Here is a 17,236-nt window from a genome sequence, read left to right on the forward strand (position 1 = left end):
ATGCACGCTGTGGATTAATTACTTGAAAAGGTTTTTTGCAATGGGCTAGATAATTAAGATAACTCAAGTTCAGCCTTTTTTGCTGTTTGTTATGGGCTAATATTAAAGATGCAAGATCAAGACGAATTTTCCGTCACATTTTGCTGTGTATTGTATCTTTTAATTTCCTAAATAAAGGATTACAGCACACTTTGAAGATATAGTGTGGCTAGAGCAGATGTAGGCAAAGGTGTCATGAAGATCATGGGACTAAATGTGCTAATCCCTTGTACCAAAAACAACAAAGAGTTTCATAAGGCTTTACAAATTTGCTGCAAAACAAAATTCATAGGGTGGAGGGACCTCCTTCATCAGAAGTGTGGCTAGTGTGTAGTTTGCTCAAGCCTGCTGCAGAAAAGAGAAGCAAATTTCACTTATTCAGGTTTATGGCATTTGCTCTTCCTTTCACATCACTTGTGTGTAACACATCCAAGAGAACTGGGTGGAAAATAGCCATTAGCAAACTTGTAGAATGAAAGCAAATAAGGTATTAGATAAAGTAGTGCACAGTGCAGAATTAAAAGGGCATATTAAAATAGTTTTTAAAAGTAGCCTAAACCAGCCATTCTCAACCTTTTTAATTTTTTATTTTTGGCCATGACCATAGATAAAACAAATCTAGGCAAAACCAGGATTGTATAAATTGCATAACAAACAAACAAGATGGTGTGTGAGGGATTGTTTCCAGTCTGTGGCCTTCTTCAAATGTACAGTACCAGGGGCTCCCAGGGGGCCATACGGCCCCATTTAGAATGGCTGGTCTAAACCATAACTAGTCTTATTGATGAGGATGGATGTGCAACCTCTTATCTAGGATTACAGCACAGTAAATACAGCATAGTAGCATATGGTCCCAAAAGAACATTCACGTTTTTACCACTTGGCTTATGAACATATTCTGGATGCAGCTTTTCTCCTGATGCACTAGAACTAAAATACATCTAGCACACATAAATACTGAACTGAACAATATACCTAAGACTACACTTCCACTTAACAGAGTATGGGACCTGCCATTTTATACACAGCTGGCAGTGTTCATCTGGAGTTCTTCCAGGGCAATTTTATTTTCCATTATGTTTTTAACCAGAAAAATTCACAATCTCTTCTTTAAAAAAAAAAATCACACAGGGCTGGCTAGAACTGAGGTATACACTGTCAGCTTAATATAGACAATAGCAAAATGGCTCCTATTTCCAAAACACGCCCTTGTCTCCATAAAATTCCTTGCCTCCATAAAATACGCTACCTGAGGCAGCCTTCAGGTAGCGTAGCCCCCGACTGGTTCTTCACTCAGGTGATGGTGGGGAACGCACTGCACCGCTTGTGCTATAACCAGGTATAGAATTATATAATTGACCTAGAAACATAGTAAAGTGATGTGCTCTGAAATCGGTCTATACACCAAAGAATTGTCAGGTATTCCCTCCCCCCCCCCCCCCCCGGTTGTCCATTTTCCTGAGCATGGAGAAATTTCCCTCCAACTGTCAAGGAAGGAGAGGGAAGGAGATTACGTATAAGGAAAGAGAAATGAGGCCTCTGCCTGTGTGACTGCGATGGGGGCCAGGCTGCAGAAAGGGGAGGGAAGGCCCACAGAAGTCTCATAGTTCTTAGCTTTAAATGTCTTACACTGATGCAAGCTGCCTTGGGTCCTTTGTAAGGAGAAAGGCAGGGTAAAATATGTTAAATAAGTAAGTCAATATGACAGGAAAGCTACAGCACAATTTAGCATCTCCTCCCACCCACCCCCTATCCTCACCCCAGTGGTCAAGGAATTACCTGAGGAAATCGTAAGCACACGGCTTATGCTGGGTTCACGAACAGGAGCAATGCATTCACTCCTTCAGCCTGTTTGTGTGAACCTTCTAGGGCACACTTTGCAGCTTCTTTCCAGGAAGCCTCAGTGGCCTTGTGCTTTACATACACAACAGAGCCCAAGCCAGGCTTTGATATTTGCACAGGGCCTCACTGGTCGTGGCAGGGGTGGGGGTGGAGAGGATAGTTCCAAGGAAACCAGACAATGAGTAAAATGTGCCCTTAGGATTCATTCCTTCAAAATTGCTTAAGAAACCAATGAGACAAGATGAGGACTATTCTTTCAACCCCCACCAACAAACACTTCTGAAACAAGGATTCCTAAATTATTTTCTAACCGATAAAATTACAATGAAAGTAACACATGGTGTTGGTTCAGGAGTGAGACTGATGGTTTAGAATTAGACAGACAAATTACAGGGAATCTTGGGCTCACGTGTTTGCCCTCTCTGCAGTAGTGTATATACCACAAGAGGTGATAGGACGCATCTCTTCCCAGTCTTGTCACATCTGAACAATTTGGTAATGGTTTGGTGGAAATAACTATTGTTTAAACTCACTATATTCTCTAAGATTTGGACATAATAATGAATGTTGGTTGTTTAATATAGAAAACAGAAACTTCCAATCTGTTCTTTAGAATGTGCCAGAGCAGGGAGATCAACTCACTCACAGAATGCTAATTCTACAGTACTTTGTTAAATGTTAAAAAATTTAACAGGGAGTAACAAATGTCCTGCTGGGAAAAAATGTGATGGACAGGGGGAGCACATTGAAATGTACAATTTCTGTGGTAAGTCATTCCAGTCACAGTCTAGAGAAGTACAGTATTTGGTTTATTCAGTGCCATCATCTACAGAATGTCTTGACATCCTTCCCTGCTCAGCATTTGTTCAACTGCAGAACAGGGCATGGAAATTCAGAGTGTTGCTAGTGACTTGATTGATTTTGCAACTTTGAACACAAGAGGGCTTCTAGACAGACTAGCGATTGGAAGAAGTGAAAAGTATAGTAATGATGAGCCATTCATGCATGAGATTTTATGTGATTTTAAACTGATTATTTTATTGTTATTTCAGGCAACAAAACTTTTGACTATATCACAGAGCAGGAAATATGTTTGCGGTTGTGAAGTATCTCGCCATAGACTATTTATATGAGGTATACTGTCAAAGCTCTACATCTCTTTCTCTCTCAGAAATCAGATAGAAAAGTTACATCTAAAAGTACAGACTGTTATTTAGAAAAGAGAGCATTAAATTAGATTCTCTTTCAATTTACTTTTATTATTAAGACAGTATAACAGTTAATTGAAGGCCAGTGTGGTGTAGTAGATAGAGTGATATGAGACTCAACAGATATGCGTTCAAATCATCACTTGGCCATGGAGCCCCTCAGGGGGAGGGGTGCCAGTTATAAACCAGTTCTTGAACATTTTACATACCTTGAAAATCTTACTCGTGTTGCCGTAAGTCTTAAGTGATTTGGCAACCCATAACAAATTGAAATTTTGATGTGCTTAAAATGCTGTGTAGAAACAACTACAGTATATGTTTTTAAATATGAAGTCACAGTATGATTTAGAAAAGCAACAATTTCTTGACACTGTACAGAACTTCTGATATTACTGTACTTTTTAACTCTCTTCTGTGCATCTCAGGGCCTTGCTTGATGAGGTGTTAATTGTTCAAACAGAAACAGAGCACTGTAAGAGGAAAATATTGTACTGTAGATGAAATCTTAATAAGCTCCTGCAGAGGATACTGCTTCATCCATGGAGTTTCTGCTTTATCTCCATCTTACCATTATACAATAAATATCACCCCATTGGGGAGGAGTGGATTCTTGTTTGCACAAGGCAATAGTGGATATCTTTGTGCAAGCTTGCTAAAAGTAAACCCTCTGCTGAAATGGGCCCTGACTGAAAGTTGCTTCAATCCATATTTGGCAAATTACTTGTTTTTGTTTTGTAACTCGTCAGTTGGGAGAAAGCATGGTATATTTGCATGTTTGATTTCTTAAGGCACCTACCATTTTATCTGGATGCTGCAGGGATAATGTAAGAAAATCAAATAAACATCCGTCTTAATATGTAATCTGTTCTCTTGGGTCAGGAAGATGCTGTGAAATCAAAAGGTACCTTTTTTATTTTCAGAATAAATAATTATTTGCACTTTAAAATGTGCACCTATACCAGTTTGTTTTATTCTGCTCTGATATGTGCAAACTGGTGTTCATTTTCTTTAAAGAGAACTTCTACAGTACAAGTCAATCAAGATTAAGAAGTCTCTGTAAAAATCTAGGGCTTTGATTTATCATGCAGTACTAAATACAGTTACTGGGTTCCTTTCAGTAGAGTTGAACTTATTTATTTGGATTGAAGTGAATATCTACAGGATTGTACTGCACATCTTTTGTTTTATAATCAATGGAAGTTAATTTTGGCTTCAACAAATGTGTGAAAACTGTGAGCATATGATAAGTAGATGTAAAATATGAATGCACACAAAATGATTTGGCAAAGGGTAATGCAACTCCTAATGTGATTGCTGTACAATTCCAGTGAAAAGATGAGCCAAGACAGACCATACTAATGCAGTGTTGCTGTACTAGTATGATTATTTGGAATGCAGTAAATTACTATAGTATGAGTTATGTTAGAGTAGTTTCATTCATAATTATGTCCATTTTCTTGTGCAGAAAATGGTTAAGGAGAGACTTGCCTTTGACTGCTTAGAAATTCACACCCCTTCCTGCTTGTACCAGGATAGGAATTATTATCATGATGGATGTTTTGATGATGATAAATATAGGAGACCTTGGATAAGAGGTATGTTATATACTGTATAGCTTTTATGTTTAATTTAAATTTTCAATTTAAAAGAATCCAGTATGGAGTAAGAGAAAGGCAGAGTTTCCCAAATGTCTGTGGATAATCTTTTTTCATAAGAAATATCTTAGCCACTAAGTGTTTTCTTTGGAAGGGATACTAGATCTCAAATAATGGAGTCCTAGGTACTTCTAGTGAGAGTTGGACCATAAAGAAGGCTGACCATCGAAGAACTGATGCTTTTGAATTGTGGTGCTGGAGGAGACCCTTGAGAGTCCCCTGGACTGCAAAGAGAACAAACCTATCCATTCTGAAGGAAATGAACCCTGAGTGCTCACTGGAAGGACAGATCCTGAAGTGGAAGGACAGATCCTGAAGCTGAAGCTCCAGTACTTTGGCCATCTCATGAGAAGAGAAGACTCCCTGGAAAAGACCCTGATGTTGGGAAAGTGTGAAGGCAAGAGGAGAAGCGGATGATAGGGGACAAGATGGTTGGACAGTGTCATCAAAGCTACCAAGATAAATTTGAACCAACTCCGGGAGGCAGTGGAAGACAGGAGGGCCTGGCATGCTGTGGTCCATGGGGTCACGAAGAGTCGGACACAAATTAACGACTGCTGCTATCTGTATCTGAGAGCAAAGCTGAAGCCAATAATCGTTGGAGCATTTCCTGACAGACCATTGGACTTTGCTGTGAGCAAGTCGAATATCCTGCAAGTTGTGCTCACTAGGACCAGCTTTGTATGCTGCTAGAGCTCTCCTCTTATCCTCGATGGCTGGCACCAACTCCTCTGAATGGGCTTTGAACCAGTCAGCCATCTTGTCTTCTTGCCAAATGTGGACAAGGCAGTATTATAAATGGTGTTCTTGAAATGTCCCCATTGTTCAGGTGCATTTGCATCAGCCAGGCCTGGAAGGGTTACCTCAAGTGCTTGGGCAAATTCCTCCATTTTTCTTTGATCGCGGGTCTTGCTGGTGTCAATACGTGGTCTTCCTTCCTTTTTCGTGTGATACAATCTCTTTTTTTGCAGTTTTATTCTACTACACACCAGGGAGTGATCAGTATCACAATCAGCACTCTGGTAACTGCGTGTGATCGTAATACTAGGAAGGCTATAACATCTAGTGAGGATCAAATCGAGCTGATGCCAATGCTTCAATCTTGGATGTCTACAGGAAACTCTGTGTTGAAGCTTCGTATTAAAGAACGTATTGCTGACACAGAGACCATAATAACAACAAAACTCCAGCAAGCGTTGGCCATTTTCATTCATCTTCCCAATGTCAAAACGGCCTAGACAGTTGGGCCAAGAACTGTGATCAGCACCAACTCTAGCGTTAAACTCTCCGAGAATGAACAATGATTCTTTCTCGGGCATTTTTTAATGTTGGTGCATGTGCACTAATGAGGGTGACTGGTCCTGCTTATGAGTGGAGCACAGGATTATTTCACTCCCCAGAGTAGGTGGAACAATGGATCTCAGCAGAGTATTTCTGACCGCAAAGCCAACACCATTTTCCCTGGTCTCATTCAATGGTTTTCCCTGCCAGAAGAATGAGAATTTTTTTTCTTTGACAGATTCTTTTCCATCAGTGGATATAGCCACAAAGCAGTGGAGGTTTGAAATCAGAGTTTTCCTTCTCCTAGATGGGCTGCCTTCCAAGGCTGACGAGCCCCACCTACCCGGCCTGCTCCCTAAGAGTGCGGAGATTAGAACACAGGCCTCCAGCTGCCAGACCTTGACTTCTAAGAGGACCACCAACTAACACTTAGAGCATTTCTACCCAGGCACCTCATTGGCCAGAAAACAAACATGCCACAAGTGTTACAGGTGCAAAAGATCCTGCACTCTTCATTTTGACTGATTGGTCAGTGGATCAAAAAAAGGGAGGAAGTCTGATCCTACCCCTAAAACTTTCCTGCCCCCCCCCAGGTGTATGGAATGCTATGAGTAATCTCATGCTTTTCTACACAGTAGCTAATGCAGCTGGGGCTGGCTTGGTGGGGGCTAATGACACTGCTTTCAGGCAAATAACCCATGATGGTGATGCAGAGTTTCTCAAGGTCTTGAATGGGATATTATAATCAATTATTACTGGACAAGACCCTTGGTGGAGAAGAAAATTTTTAGAACTGGTTTATTGGTAAGAATCAACACAGTTGCCTGTAATTTTTTTTTATTATTGTTATTGTTTGGAAGCACGGTGGACATGATGAGTGACTACAAAATTTATGACTACACCACTGACAACAGCAGTGTTTTGGGATAGGGCTGGTGATTCTGCCCCCCTGGCAAAATCATCATTTCCACAATGCTGTCATCAGAGAGACCATTTTCTGCTTTTGTTTGTTAGCATTTTTCTTCCTTCAGAAAAACAAAATAAGAAAATAGTTGTCATATTGTCACTTCTAACTATTACTGTTTTCATGCTGTAGTTTCAGTGGATTCCAGTCAAATTGTGATGAACTTTCCGGTACTTGATATTTGGAAGGAATGTCTTTATGTTGAAGATTTCTTAGAGAAGTGAGTCCTCTTAATTTATTGCTAAGTAGTTATTAAGACATTTATGTTAGAGTTTTGTTTTGTTTTGCTTACAACATTGCATGCTGCCTGTAGAAGCTGTGGCTGGAAGGGACTTTTCTGGGTTGGGGTGACTGCCAGTCTATCCAGTGCTAATCAATAGTTCCCTCTCCTGCCTCTGATTTCAAAGACAGCCCCATCTCTCTGCTGAGAGGTTTTCTCCTTCCTAGGGTCTGCTGAAGGTTGTGTTGTTGAAAGCAGTTATGTTTGTCAATTTGCTGTTTGATCTGTTCAATTTTAAGTAATGAAACCCTTTTTCTTTGTACTACTAATATCTCAGAGTGAGTTATTGAGACTGTAAGTGCCAGTTTATGAGAGAAGGGGTGGACTAATCTGGGTAACCTGAAGCTATTCTGCTCTTTGAATTCTTGTACTTTGCTGTGCAACTGGAGGAATTTAATCAAAATTCCAAAACTCTGCAACAATTTAAAGTTAATTATACTGTTCTAAGTTAATAAATATACAGTAGTTTGTTGTGGACCGATTTTTGTGGAGTGTATGTTCCAAACAGCAATAGCCCAGCCTCCATTTTGTCCTCTAAAGTCCCAATAACAATAGCTAATATGGCTTTTGTTTCTTTCGGACTGCATCTCCCAGAATTCACCAGGAATTCTCCCAGCAGAATCCTGGGAGATGCAGTCCAAAAAGGAGGAGATTTTCTCATCTCTACTTGGGCCTCTGCCGCCTTCTTCCAAGAAAGAAATTGCTCCCAATGGTGCTTGGGCGTCACAATGGTTCATTGGAGTCTCAAAGGTTCATGGGATAGGTAGTATTTCTACCTATCAAGTTCTATAAAGGGAGCCTTTCAAAGAACTACCCACTCCACGAACCCTTAAGTCTCCTATGAACACTTGCCACTGCCAGGCACCACCAGAAGCAGTTTAGTTTGTGAAAGGTCGATATAATGGGAACAGGGCCCACATGGAAGTGAGAAAAAGCTCTTCTTTAAACTACTGTTTTGGGGATGCCCTTCCCAGGATTCTGCTTGCAGGAATTCCCAGCTAATTCTAGGAGTTGCAGTCTAAAAGAATATGGACTGCAAACATGGCACCTATGAACCATAATGGAATGCCCTTGGGTTCATGTGCATCTGATAAACAAGAGTGTGTAGATGTAATTTTGTTCCACCCATCACATGTACCTTCTGATTGGGAAGACTGTTCATACTGGTCTTCCCTTCGGAATGGGAATTTTACTGCCCTCCAGATGTTGTAAGATTGCAGTTCCCATCATCCTTCACCATTGGCTGTACTGTCTAGGCCTGCTGAGAGCTGCAGTCCAACAACCCCTAATACAGTACCACACATTTCCTACCCTTTCTTTATTGGTTGAAGATGATATAAACGAACAGCAGCTCAAATTAATCTCCTCCTATAAAAGGAGAGGCAAGGGGACAAATGAAGGGGGAATAAATTAGACTGACTCCACCCCCTTATTCATTATACATCACAGGCAGTTCCCCCCCCCCAAACAGGATTCTGGTCACTGAGTCTAATCTAATTGGGATTTACAATTGGATTTAGTCTGTTATATTTGAAAGATTAAGAATGACATCATAGTTTTTTAGCAACTGAAAGGGCTACATTTAAATAAAACAGAGATGGGGAAAAACACAGGATGCCTCTGTTAACTGGAATAGAATTAAGATATTTTAATAATTTAAAAAATATTATTGCAGAGCGGGGTAAATCCAGTCGGTATGTTGATAATATTCTAGACAGATGGATTAGGCATTAACTAAATTTTCTATTTCTTATGAATGAAAAAATCTAGGTTTCCATTTCGGTTTATATGAGAGACGTGCTATTTTTGTACCTCCACATAGAGTCAATTAATGTTTTTCATAGGATGACCTTGTTCTTCTTGTCTCTTGCATTTAATTAAGATTGTATTGACTTTCTGCTGACACAATTGTTATTAAGCCAAGAGTTTACTTAGGGAGTCAAGTAAATTGAGTTTCAGACATTTGGTAATAGAAATAGGCAAAGTCATTAAAGAGGGCAATTTTAAAAACAAGAGGTGTGGTCTGTAGCACAGAACTTCAATTTAGAAACTGCAAGGGCATAAAGTCTATAGTTGCCATGGTCCTGTTCTGAAGTGGAAGGTTATGAAGTGAACCACTAATGAACTTAAAATGGCTAAGATTGGTTAGGAGGGGACAGAAATGCTACTCTGATGGCCCCAAAGGTTCCTAATCTGATTGTGAGAAGTATTTGAAGATACTCTGGAAAGACTGGAGGGAGATATGATAGCACTTTTCAAATACTTGATAAGGTAGTATTTCAAGTATTTGAAACAGGAGGGATGAGATCTGTTCTCAATCATCCCAGAGTGCAGGACACTTAATAGTTGGCTCAAGCTACAGAAAGCCAGACTTAGGCTGAATTTTTTTTTTTTTGGACTTATATACCGCCCCATAGCGCTACAAGCACTCTCTAGGCGGTTTACAATTTAAATTATACAGGCTACACATTGCCCCCCCCCCCCAGCAGGCTGGGTACTCATTTTACCAACCTCGGAAGGATAGAAGGCTGAGTCAACCTTGAGCCTTGAACCCCAGGTCGTGAGCACAGTTTTAGCTGCAGTACAGCGTTTTAACCACTGCACCACGAATATCATGAAAAACTTCTTAACTATCAGAGCAGTACGACAATGGAACCAATTACCTCAGGAGGTGGTAAATGTTCCAACACTGGAGACATGCAAGAGACATTTTGACAACCAGCTGTCAGATCTGCTTTGATTTAGATTCCTACATTGAACAGGGGATTGGACTTGAGGGCTTTATTAGGCCCCTTCCAGATTCACTATTCTATGATTCCGTGGTTCAGATCATTCTAAAGGGGGACACTGAGGAAGGACCCAGTCTCCTTACGTCTTCTTCCCACTCTGTTGGAAAACCCATGGCCCTCCCTAGTCATCGCCATCAGCAAGCCTTCCCCTTTACCAAGAAGTGATACAAAGGCTCTCTTTCTCCCATCCTCTCCCTCTCTGAGATGGGCCAGATTACTTTAAAGCAAAATCCTGGCCTAGTAATGTCTTGTTCTCCCTGTGTCTGCAAAATGCATTGAAGCATTAAAGAAAGTGTGGATAGCAGTCAGTTGGAAGGCATCAATTTGCTTTGAAGTTCTCAGTGCCTGCTGGCCAAATATAGTCATTGTTTGTTCGTTCCTTTACCATCACGGATAAAATAAGTTATAGCACATTAAAGAGTACCAGTAATTGCTATATATGTGAGCTTTCGTGGAACAAATCCACTTCTTCAGACATAAGAGATAATACAAGGACTATAGAGACATGGCAAAACATTCATAGAGGGCTCTAAGATAGAGGGACATGCCTAATAATGATTTAAAACCCCTGTTTCCTATTCTGTTCTTTTCTTTTGAAGGTTTGACCTGTGGGCAGCAACAATGATTAGTGGTGGCTAAAGGACCCAACAGCAGAATCATTGGCTTTACCTTGGAAGCTTTTTATGTTAAAGTGGCTGTGGTTAGTTGGGAAGGAAAATGACAGCAGATAACAACATAACAGGCACTTTTATAGAACAAGCTTCAAAGACCGTCAGTGGTTCAATCAAGTACACAAAAGAGAGCAGAAAAACAAAAAGGCAGGAGAGATAAAGGAAAAAAGAAATTACTTGTCCAGGTCCCTGATATTTTGTAATAAATCTCTGATGGAGAGGAGAATTAAGGGGTTCCCATTCGTACTTCCAGAACAGTGTGCCCCTGTGCCCTCTACTATATGTCTATCAAATAAATAAGTGTGAGCCTGGTAGCAATTTCGCAACTGTATAGTACAGCAGGGGGAAGCTGTCAGGTGTCTTCTGTACCATCCTCTCTTTGGAAGCTCATCCTCTGCACAAAAAGAAGCCTATGCACTATGAGGCTCCAACTCCAGGCGGTCCACTTGTTTCCTATTGTATCCTTTTTTTTTTCCTAGCCCATCACTAAGCATCAAATGATTTGGACCAATTTCATGATAGAATTTGACTACTCTGTCTGTTCTTTTCAGCTTCTATCAAGGACTAAAGGAGGCAGCATTCTTTTCCAGCCAAGCAATCTGCTTGCTGCTTGCCAAAGAAACCCTTGTGACTGGTCTCATATTAATGGGAATATTCTGTACAGACAGGGCTGTTTTTCTGTATCACAGTAGACGGAGATTGGGGTCTGTAAGGATAGTGGATAGATCAGATAGTCGAAGCTCTCAGAGGCACTTCTCCTGGTCCTGTTGCCTTCCTCTCGTCTGAAGAAATTGGAACTCAGGCAGACAGCAAGAGTGGCTGAAATGCAGTTGCTTAGTAAAGTAAGTTGCAAGTGGAGTAGATCCTTTTGAATCAGTGGAACCTGTGAAGTTTCCCACTTATTCAGTGGGTCTACTCTAGTGTTAAGCAACAGGATTTCAGCCAACATGATCCTCTCTCTATGGGAAATAGCTGAACCTATTGAATCTGGCCAGTGCACAAAAGCACAGAGAGCACAAAAGGCTGAGTGTACAAAGAGAGCAGAAAAGCAAAAAAAGACAAGAAAGGTAAAGATAAGGTGGCCTTAAAGTGACATTGCTGCTCTGCAACAGGGAAAAGTTCAGGTTCAAGAGTAGAAGCAGATGCTCTGCCACAATTTTTGTGCATTTACCGAAGTCACTTTCCCTTTTTCAGGAAACCCATTTCAAACATCTGTCTACGTATTCATAACCAAGAGGCTGAAGTTATTCCGAGTTCAAATCCTTGTTCCCAGTTTGATATAGAAGAGACCTGTATGCTTACGAAGCACAATGACAAAGAACGTATTCTCACCAGTCCTTTGCAGTCTAATTATGCTCCTGTAATACTTAAAGAACAAAAAGAAGGTAAAGCAGCAACCTGTACCTGTTACTTTCAGGAACACACAAATTTCTGGCACACAACTACAAGAATAGGACGTCCCAGCCATCTGGCGTGCCAGTGTGCCACAGAGTGACTTGAGAGGGCCAGAAAGAAGCAAATGGCTAAACCAAGGCTGCACTAATTCTCCTCCTTGGGCTCTTTCAATAGGGCATTGGTTCCAGGTTCTTCTTCCCCCTCTCTTATTTCAGTATAGGTATAGCATAATAATGGTATATAGTCTGCCATTCTCTTTATTAATACGCATTCATCCTGTTGTTTCCTTTAATCATGTTAGTGCCTACGGTTGGTCTTTTAAAATCTCTCTCTCTCTCTGATGTTGCTTGGTTTTGTGTCTCTTACTGGAATGTTTACAGTACTGAAAACCAATCAGAAGTCATAAATTATGGCACATGTGAAATGCAACCTGACACATACTGACATGTATGTTTTACAGTGTTAATCCCTGTTTTCCACCCCATGTGTCTGACACAGTGGGCTAAGAAGGTCCAGAAAAGCTTATATTAAGATATAATAGTTAGCATTTAAGGTGCCATAACACTTTTGTTCTTTTTTTAATTTTTCTTTTGTTTTTGCTGTAATTAGTCAACAAATTCAAAATTGCTCATTGCGTTGAATTGATTTTCCAATTTTCAGAAAGCTTGTCTATTGAAGATGAACTTATTTTCAGTGATGATTTGACTCAACATGCAAAGCGGTTACCTGCCCTTCATAAACTCTTGAGCCGACTGAATGTTTTCTATGTACAGGATCCTCTTTTAAATTCTGAAGGTGACAAAATCACAGAAGAGGACATCTTCAGGTACTGTGGAACAAAATGGTGTATGACATATTACATACGTTATTATTAAGTGTCTTAATATCTGGTTTTGAATTTTGCTACTGAGTGCTAGATGGCTTTGCTGAACCTGAACATCTGCAAGTCATATCTACAGTGGACCCTCGACTTACAGACGGTTCGACTTACAGGCTTTTCAAGTTACAGACTTCTCTGGCTGCAAAATTTAGGTTCAACTTGCAGCCAGAGAATCGACCTACAGACCAGGAAAAAACCAAAATGGAACAAAAATGGCCGGTTACGGATTAATTGGTTTTCGATGCATTGTAGGTTAATGGAAACTCGACCTACAGACTTTTTGACCTACAGCCACCCAATACGGATTAATTCCGTAAGTAGAGGGTCCACTGTATTTGAGTCCATATAAATTGGTAACATTTGCACAGGATGAAAATCTGGGATTCTGAGAATCCTGATTTAATGTGAATGTGTTGCAACACGATGTATGAAGCACGTTTGCTTCTACGTGATTATTCCTGCTAGAGTAAACACCTAAACAACCCGAAAAATATCTATTTAGTAAGAATCTGTTTAGCAGAACTAAGGATCCTGGTTTGTTATTCCTGAATATACTGTATTAGCATTTAAAAACAAAGAACAAACCTTGATTTATTATCCTTCCTTATTTTTGGAGTAGCAGGCCAAGTTGGGCTAGCAGCTAGTCCAAAAGCTTTTGGTTGCATTGTTGTTCATGCTAGCTAGACTGAGCAGGAGAAGTTACCTTGATATTTACTTACTCAGAGTAAGCCCCTATTCTCCAGCATCCAGACCTTCTGTTCCATATGCAAATGACTATTAATGTGCTTTTTGGGGGTGGGGGGAGTGGGACTAAAAAGGTGCACATCCTTGGTAGGCTTTTGCCAGTAACCTAGGCTGCAATCATGTACTTGTATAGATCACTTTCTGTCTAGGAGCCCCACAGAACATGCCACAGAAGCCCCTCCTGGTGAAATGAGACATGTTTGTTTGTTTTTCAACAGTGAATTGTTCTTTTTTTTTTTTGCTAAAGCAAGGTGCAGGGTAGAGCTTTACCCTGTTTTAGAAGATAACTGTATCTTTAAGATTTCTGGAGATACAATTACGTATATGTACTGTATTTCTAGTTATGTAAGCTGTTTGTGAGTAGCAAAAAATAAACCTTGCTTTTTAATCTTACTAAAGACTAAGAACCTTTCCTTTTTCATTCCCCCACCCTTCCAACTGCATAATATTGGCTATAGTTAGCCAGGTGCGGTAGCTACTATATATGTGTGGTTCCAGGTAATTCTACCTGTTTTGCCCAAAACCCATATATTTAAAACATCTGACTTCCAGTGTGCTGACACAAGGTATAATTTTTTTGTACCCACAATATATAGTTTGGAAGTTTATGGGTCTACTTTTTTCCAGTACACATCTATATCTATAGCTATACCATCATCTTTATTTATCTTGAAACAGCAAGATATTTAATAGAAAAGGTGTTGCCTTAATTGAATATACAGTTTTCTTTTTTACAAGGAGCGTTTCTGGGCACTTTACCATTTCATTAAAATTTCTTACATTTTTCAGTGCTACTTTCCTCTTTGGTATTTGAAGCTACCTCCCCCAACCTTTAATGTATTCAAACAGGTTTTTTTCCAGATTGTTGAAATGAAAGGATTATTATACAAATATTGTTGATTTTGCTTCATAAGCAATGCTTAATGTTTTTAGGTTGACACACTTTGGAATTTGAAAATAAATACATTTTGAAGATCTCTGATTTTGCTGGTTTCAGGTTAAGTCCTCAGTTTTTGTTCATGTATTACACACACACACACACACACACACACACATGCCAAAGAAAAAGAATCCTCAGGGAATGATAGTTTTCCACCAATTCACTCTCTTAATCATGTTAGCATTCAGTTCAGCTCTGTTATCCATACTCTATCAACCTTCATAAAACTGTCAAGAACTTGTCCAGATTCAAAAAAAATGTTGCAGTAACATGCTTGACTGGTTTTGGAGGGAGAAGATAAGTTTATGCTGTTGTAACACCATATAATGGCAAACTAAAAGGCACTAACTTGCGCTTTGATTCTAAAAGGGAGTGCTTTGCATTCAAAGAGAGCAAAACGCCCCGGACAAAAAGAGAAGAACAATGTGAAGTGTTTTACAAAGAGACTTTAAGGGATGAGGAGGTATGTGGAGCTGTTTGTAAATGATTTGTGACTTAAGAAATCATGACACAGTTGTTTTCTAAATGGAAATCAAAATGCAGATTCAAAGCTTTTACAAAGTTTCCAGAGATGTATATATGCTTTTGCCCATCTATAATTTGGTAAAGCACAGATAGAGATGTCCCTTAATTGTCTTATAGAAGCTAATGGGTCATATAGACTAAAAATTAAGAACTTGTTATTTAATAAGCTGCTCATGAACATCCTTAGCTTCATGATTCTTCTATCAGGAATGTGCTGTTTAGTGCTTTCAGACTTCAATTCCCAAAATTTCCAAAGTATTCAAGGAATTGCAGCCTGGATACCTAAATCAGCACTCCTGTAGGTTTTGCATCTCACAGAGGTCTTTCAAGTGAATTACTTTCACCATGAACTATTCCAGCTTCCCTGTTTTCTGTTGCTTCCAGTTACACCATTTGTTGTTTAGTCGTTAAGACATGTCCAACTCTTTGTGGCCCCATGGACCAGAGCACACCAGGCCCTTTTGTCTTCCACTGCCTCCCAGAGTTGGGTCAAATTCATGTTGGTAGCTTCGCAGACACTGTCCAACCATCTCACCTTCTGTTGTCCCCTTCTCCTTTTGCCTTCACACTTTCCCAACATCAGGGTCTTTTCCAGGGAGTCTTCTCTTCTCATGAGATGGCCAAAGTATTAGAGCCTCAGCTTCAGGATCTGTCCTTCCTGTGAGCACTCAGGGTTGAATTACACCATAGTGCAAGTAAATCACTTGAAAGCCCTCCCCTATATGGACAAATAAGTGTGCTGATTTGGGTTTCTGGGCTTCTGTTCTTGAAATTCTTAGAGAACTCCACAAATTAAAGTCCAAAAACATGAAAGAGAGATTCTGCTAACAGTTCTGTTACAGGCTATGCTATTTTTTCCTGGTCAATTGGAAGCAACCGTGAAGCTGGGGTGATTAGAATTTTTTTTTGTAATAGATGGCAATTATTATAAAGAACATTAATTAGACTCCCGCATCGAAGGAGTGGTCCTCACGGACCAGATAGGCAGGGTATAAATTAAATAAATAAATAAATAAATAAACTATGGAAAGTGTGAGGAACCTTCTATTCTGTTGGAAATCTGCCCTTTGAATTTGGAGATAATCTCCAGAGCAGTGCGTAAGGTTATTCTGGCAGCTACAGGGGAAAAGACGAGACTGCCAAAGACCCCAGCCCCTTTCTTTAAAAGGGCTCTTTGCTTCACCCCATCTTCTTCTACTAACAGAAGGAGCTCTTCTCTTTGCAGAAGTGCAACTCTGGACCCACCATATTGTGGTTATTACATAACAGTACATTCTGCAAAATCTTCCTTAGAAAGTTTTCCAGCATTCAAATAGAAAATTTCTTCAAGCTGTTTTGAGAAAGGTTCCAGTTATTTTTCTTTCTAGGTCACTGTACTGCCTCTTCTATTACGAGTCTGCTCAACAGCAGGCTTCCGGTTGGACACTGACATTCCCACAAGTTTGGCACTGAAAACTTTATTAGAAGTAACTCCAGAGATGCTAGGAGATGAAAACAAATGTTTCAAAATAACCAGAAAAGGTAAGGATACAATTAAAGGTATTTCAGTCCCAGTTTTCATGTTTTATGTCACCTAGTTTCATTGTTTTATTGCTGTTATACTTACCTGGTGTGAAATTAATAATCAAAACCAATGTGTTCTACAGAAACAGGCCCTTGCTTATATTTAATATTAGCCCTTTTTCCAGACTTTAAACTGGAGTTTATTCCTGAGATCATCGAGGCATCATCGAGCTCCTCACAAGAAGTTTGTGCCAATCAGAATAGAAGTACACTGGAATTCAGCAATCCAGGTAAGACTCCCTGCACAGGAATTAAAGCTGGCCCAAGACCTGTTCCTGTCCGTGCCCAAAAGAGCATCTGTTGCCCCCCTACTTCACCCAGGTCATGGTGCAGAGTACTCAAACCCAGAGCGGTCTGGCATATGAAACAGATAATCCTGCAAGTTCCACTTGCCATTCCACACAATAAAAATATAATAAACAGAAAAATAAATAATTTTATGTGCTTTCATGACATGCTA

At 39.9% G+C, this 17,236-nt stretch overlaps 1 protein-coding gene across 1 annotated transcript in view; it reads left to right on the plus strand.

Annotated features, from left to right (window-relative positions):
• Positions 1–2,896: 2,896 nt before the first annotated feature.
• The window catches only part of SHOC1 (shortage in chiasmata 1), a 51,054-nt gene continuing 36,714 nt past the window's right edge, over positions 2,897–17,236 (plus strand). The window contains 7 exon segments of the mRNA XM_078384083.1: positions 2,897–3,015; positions 4,555–4,684; positions 7,122–7,209; positions 11,924–12,129; positions 12,785–12,950; positions 15,058–15,151; positions 16,581–16,734. Of these exon segments, the coding sequence (XP_078240209.1) occupies positions 2,971–3,015; positions 4,555–4,684; positions 7,122–7,209; positions 11,924–12,129; positions 12,785–12,950; positions 15,058–15,151; positions 16,581–16,734 (883 nt within the window). The 5' untranslated portion in view covers positions 2,897–2,970.

This window comes from Pogona vitticeps, chromosome 2 (genome assembly GCF_051106095.1).
Source record: "Pogona vitticeps strain Pit_001003342236 chromosome 2, PviZW2.1, whole genome shotgun sequence".
In the NCBI taxonomy this organism is placed as follows: Eukaryota; Metazoa; Chordata; class Lepidosauria; order Squamata; family Agamidae; genus Pogona; species Pogona vitticeps.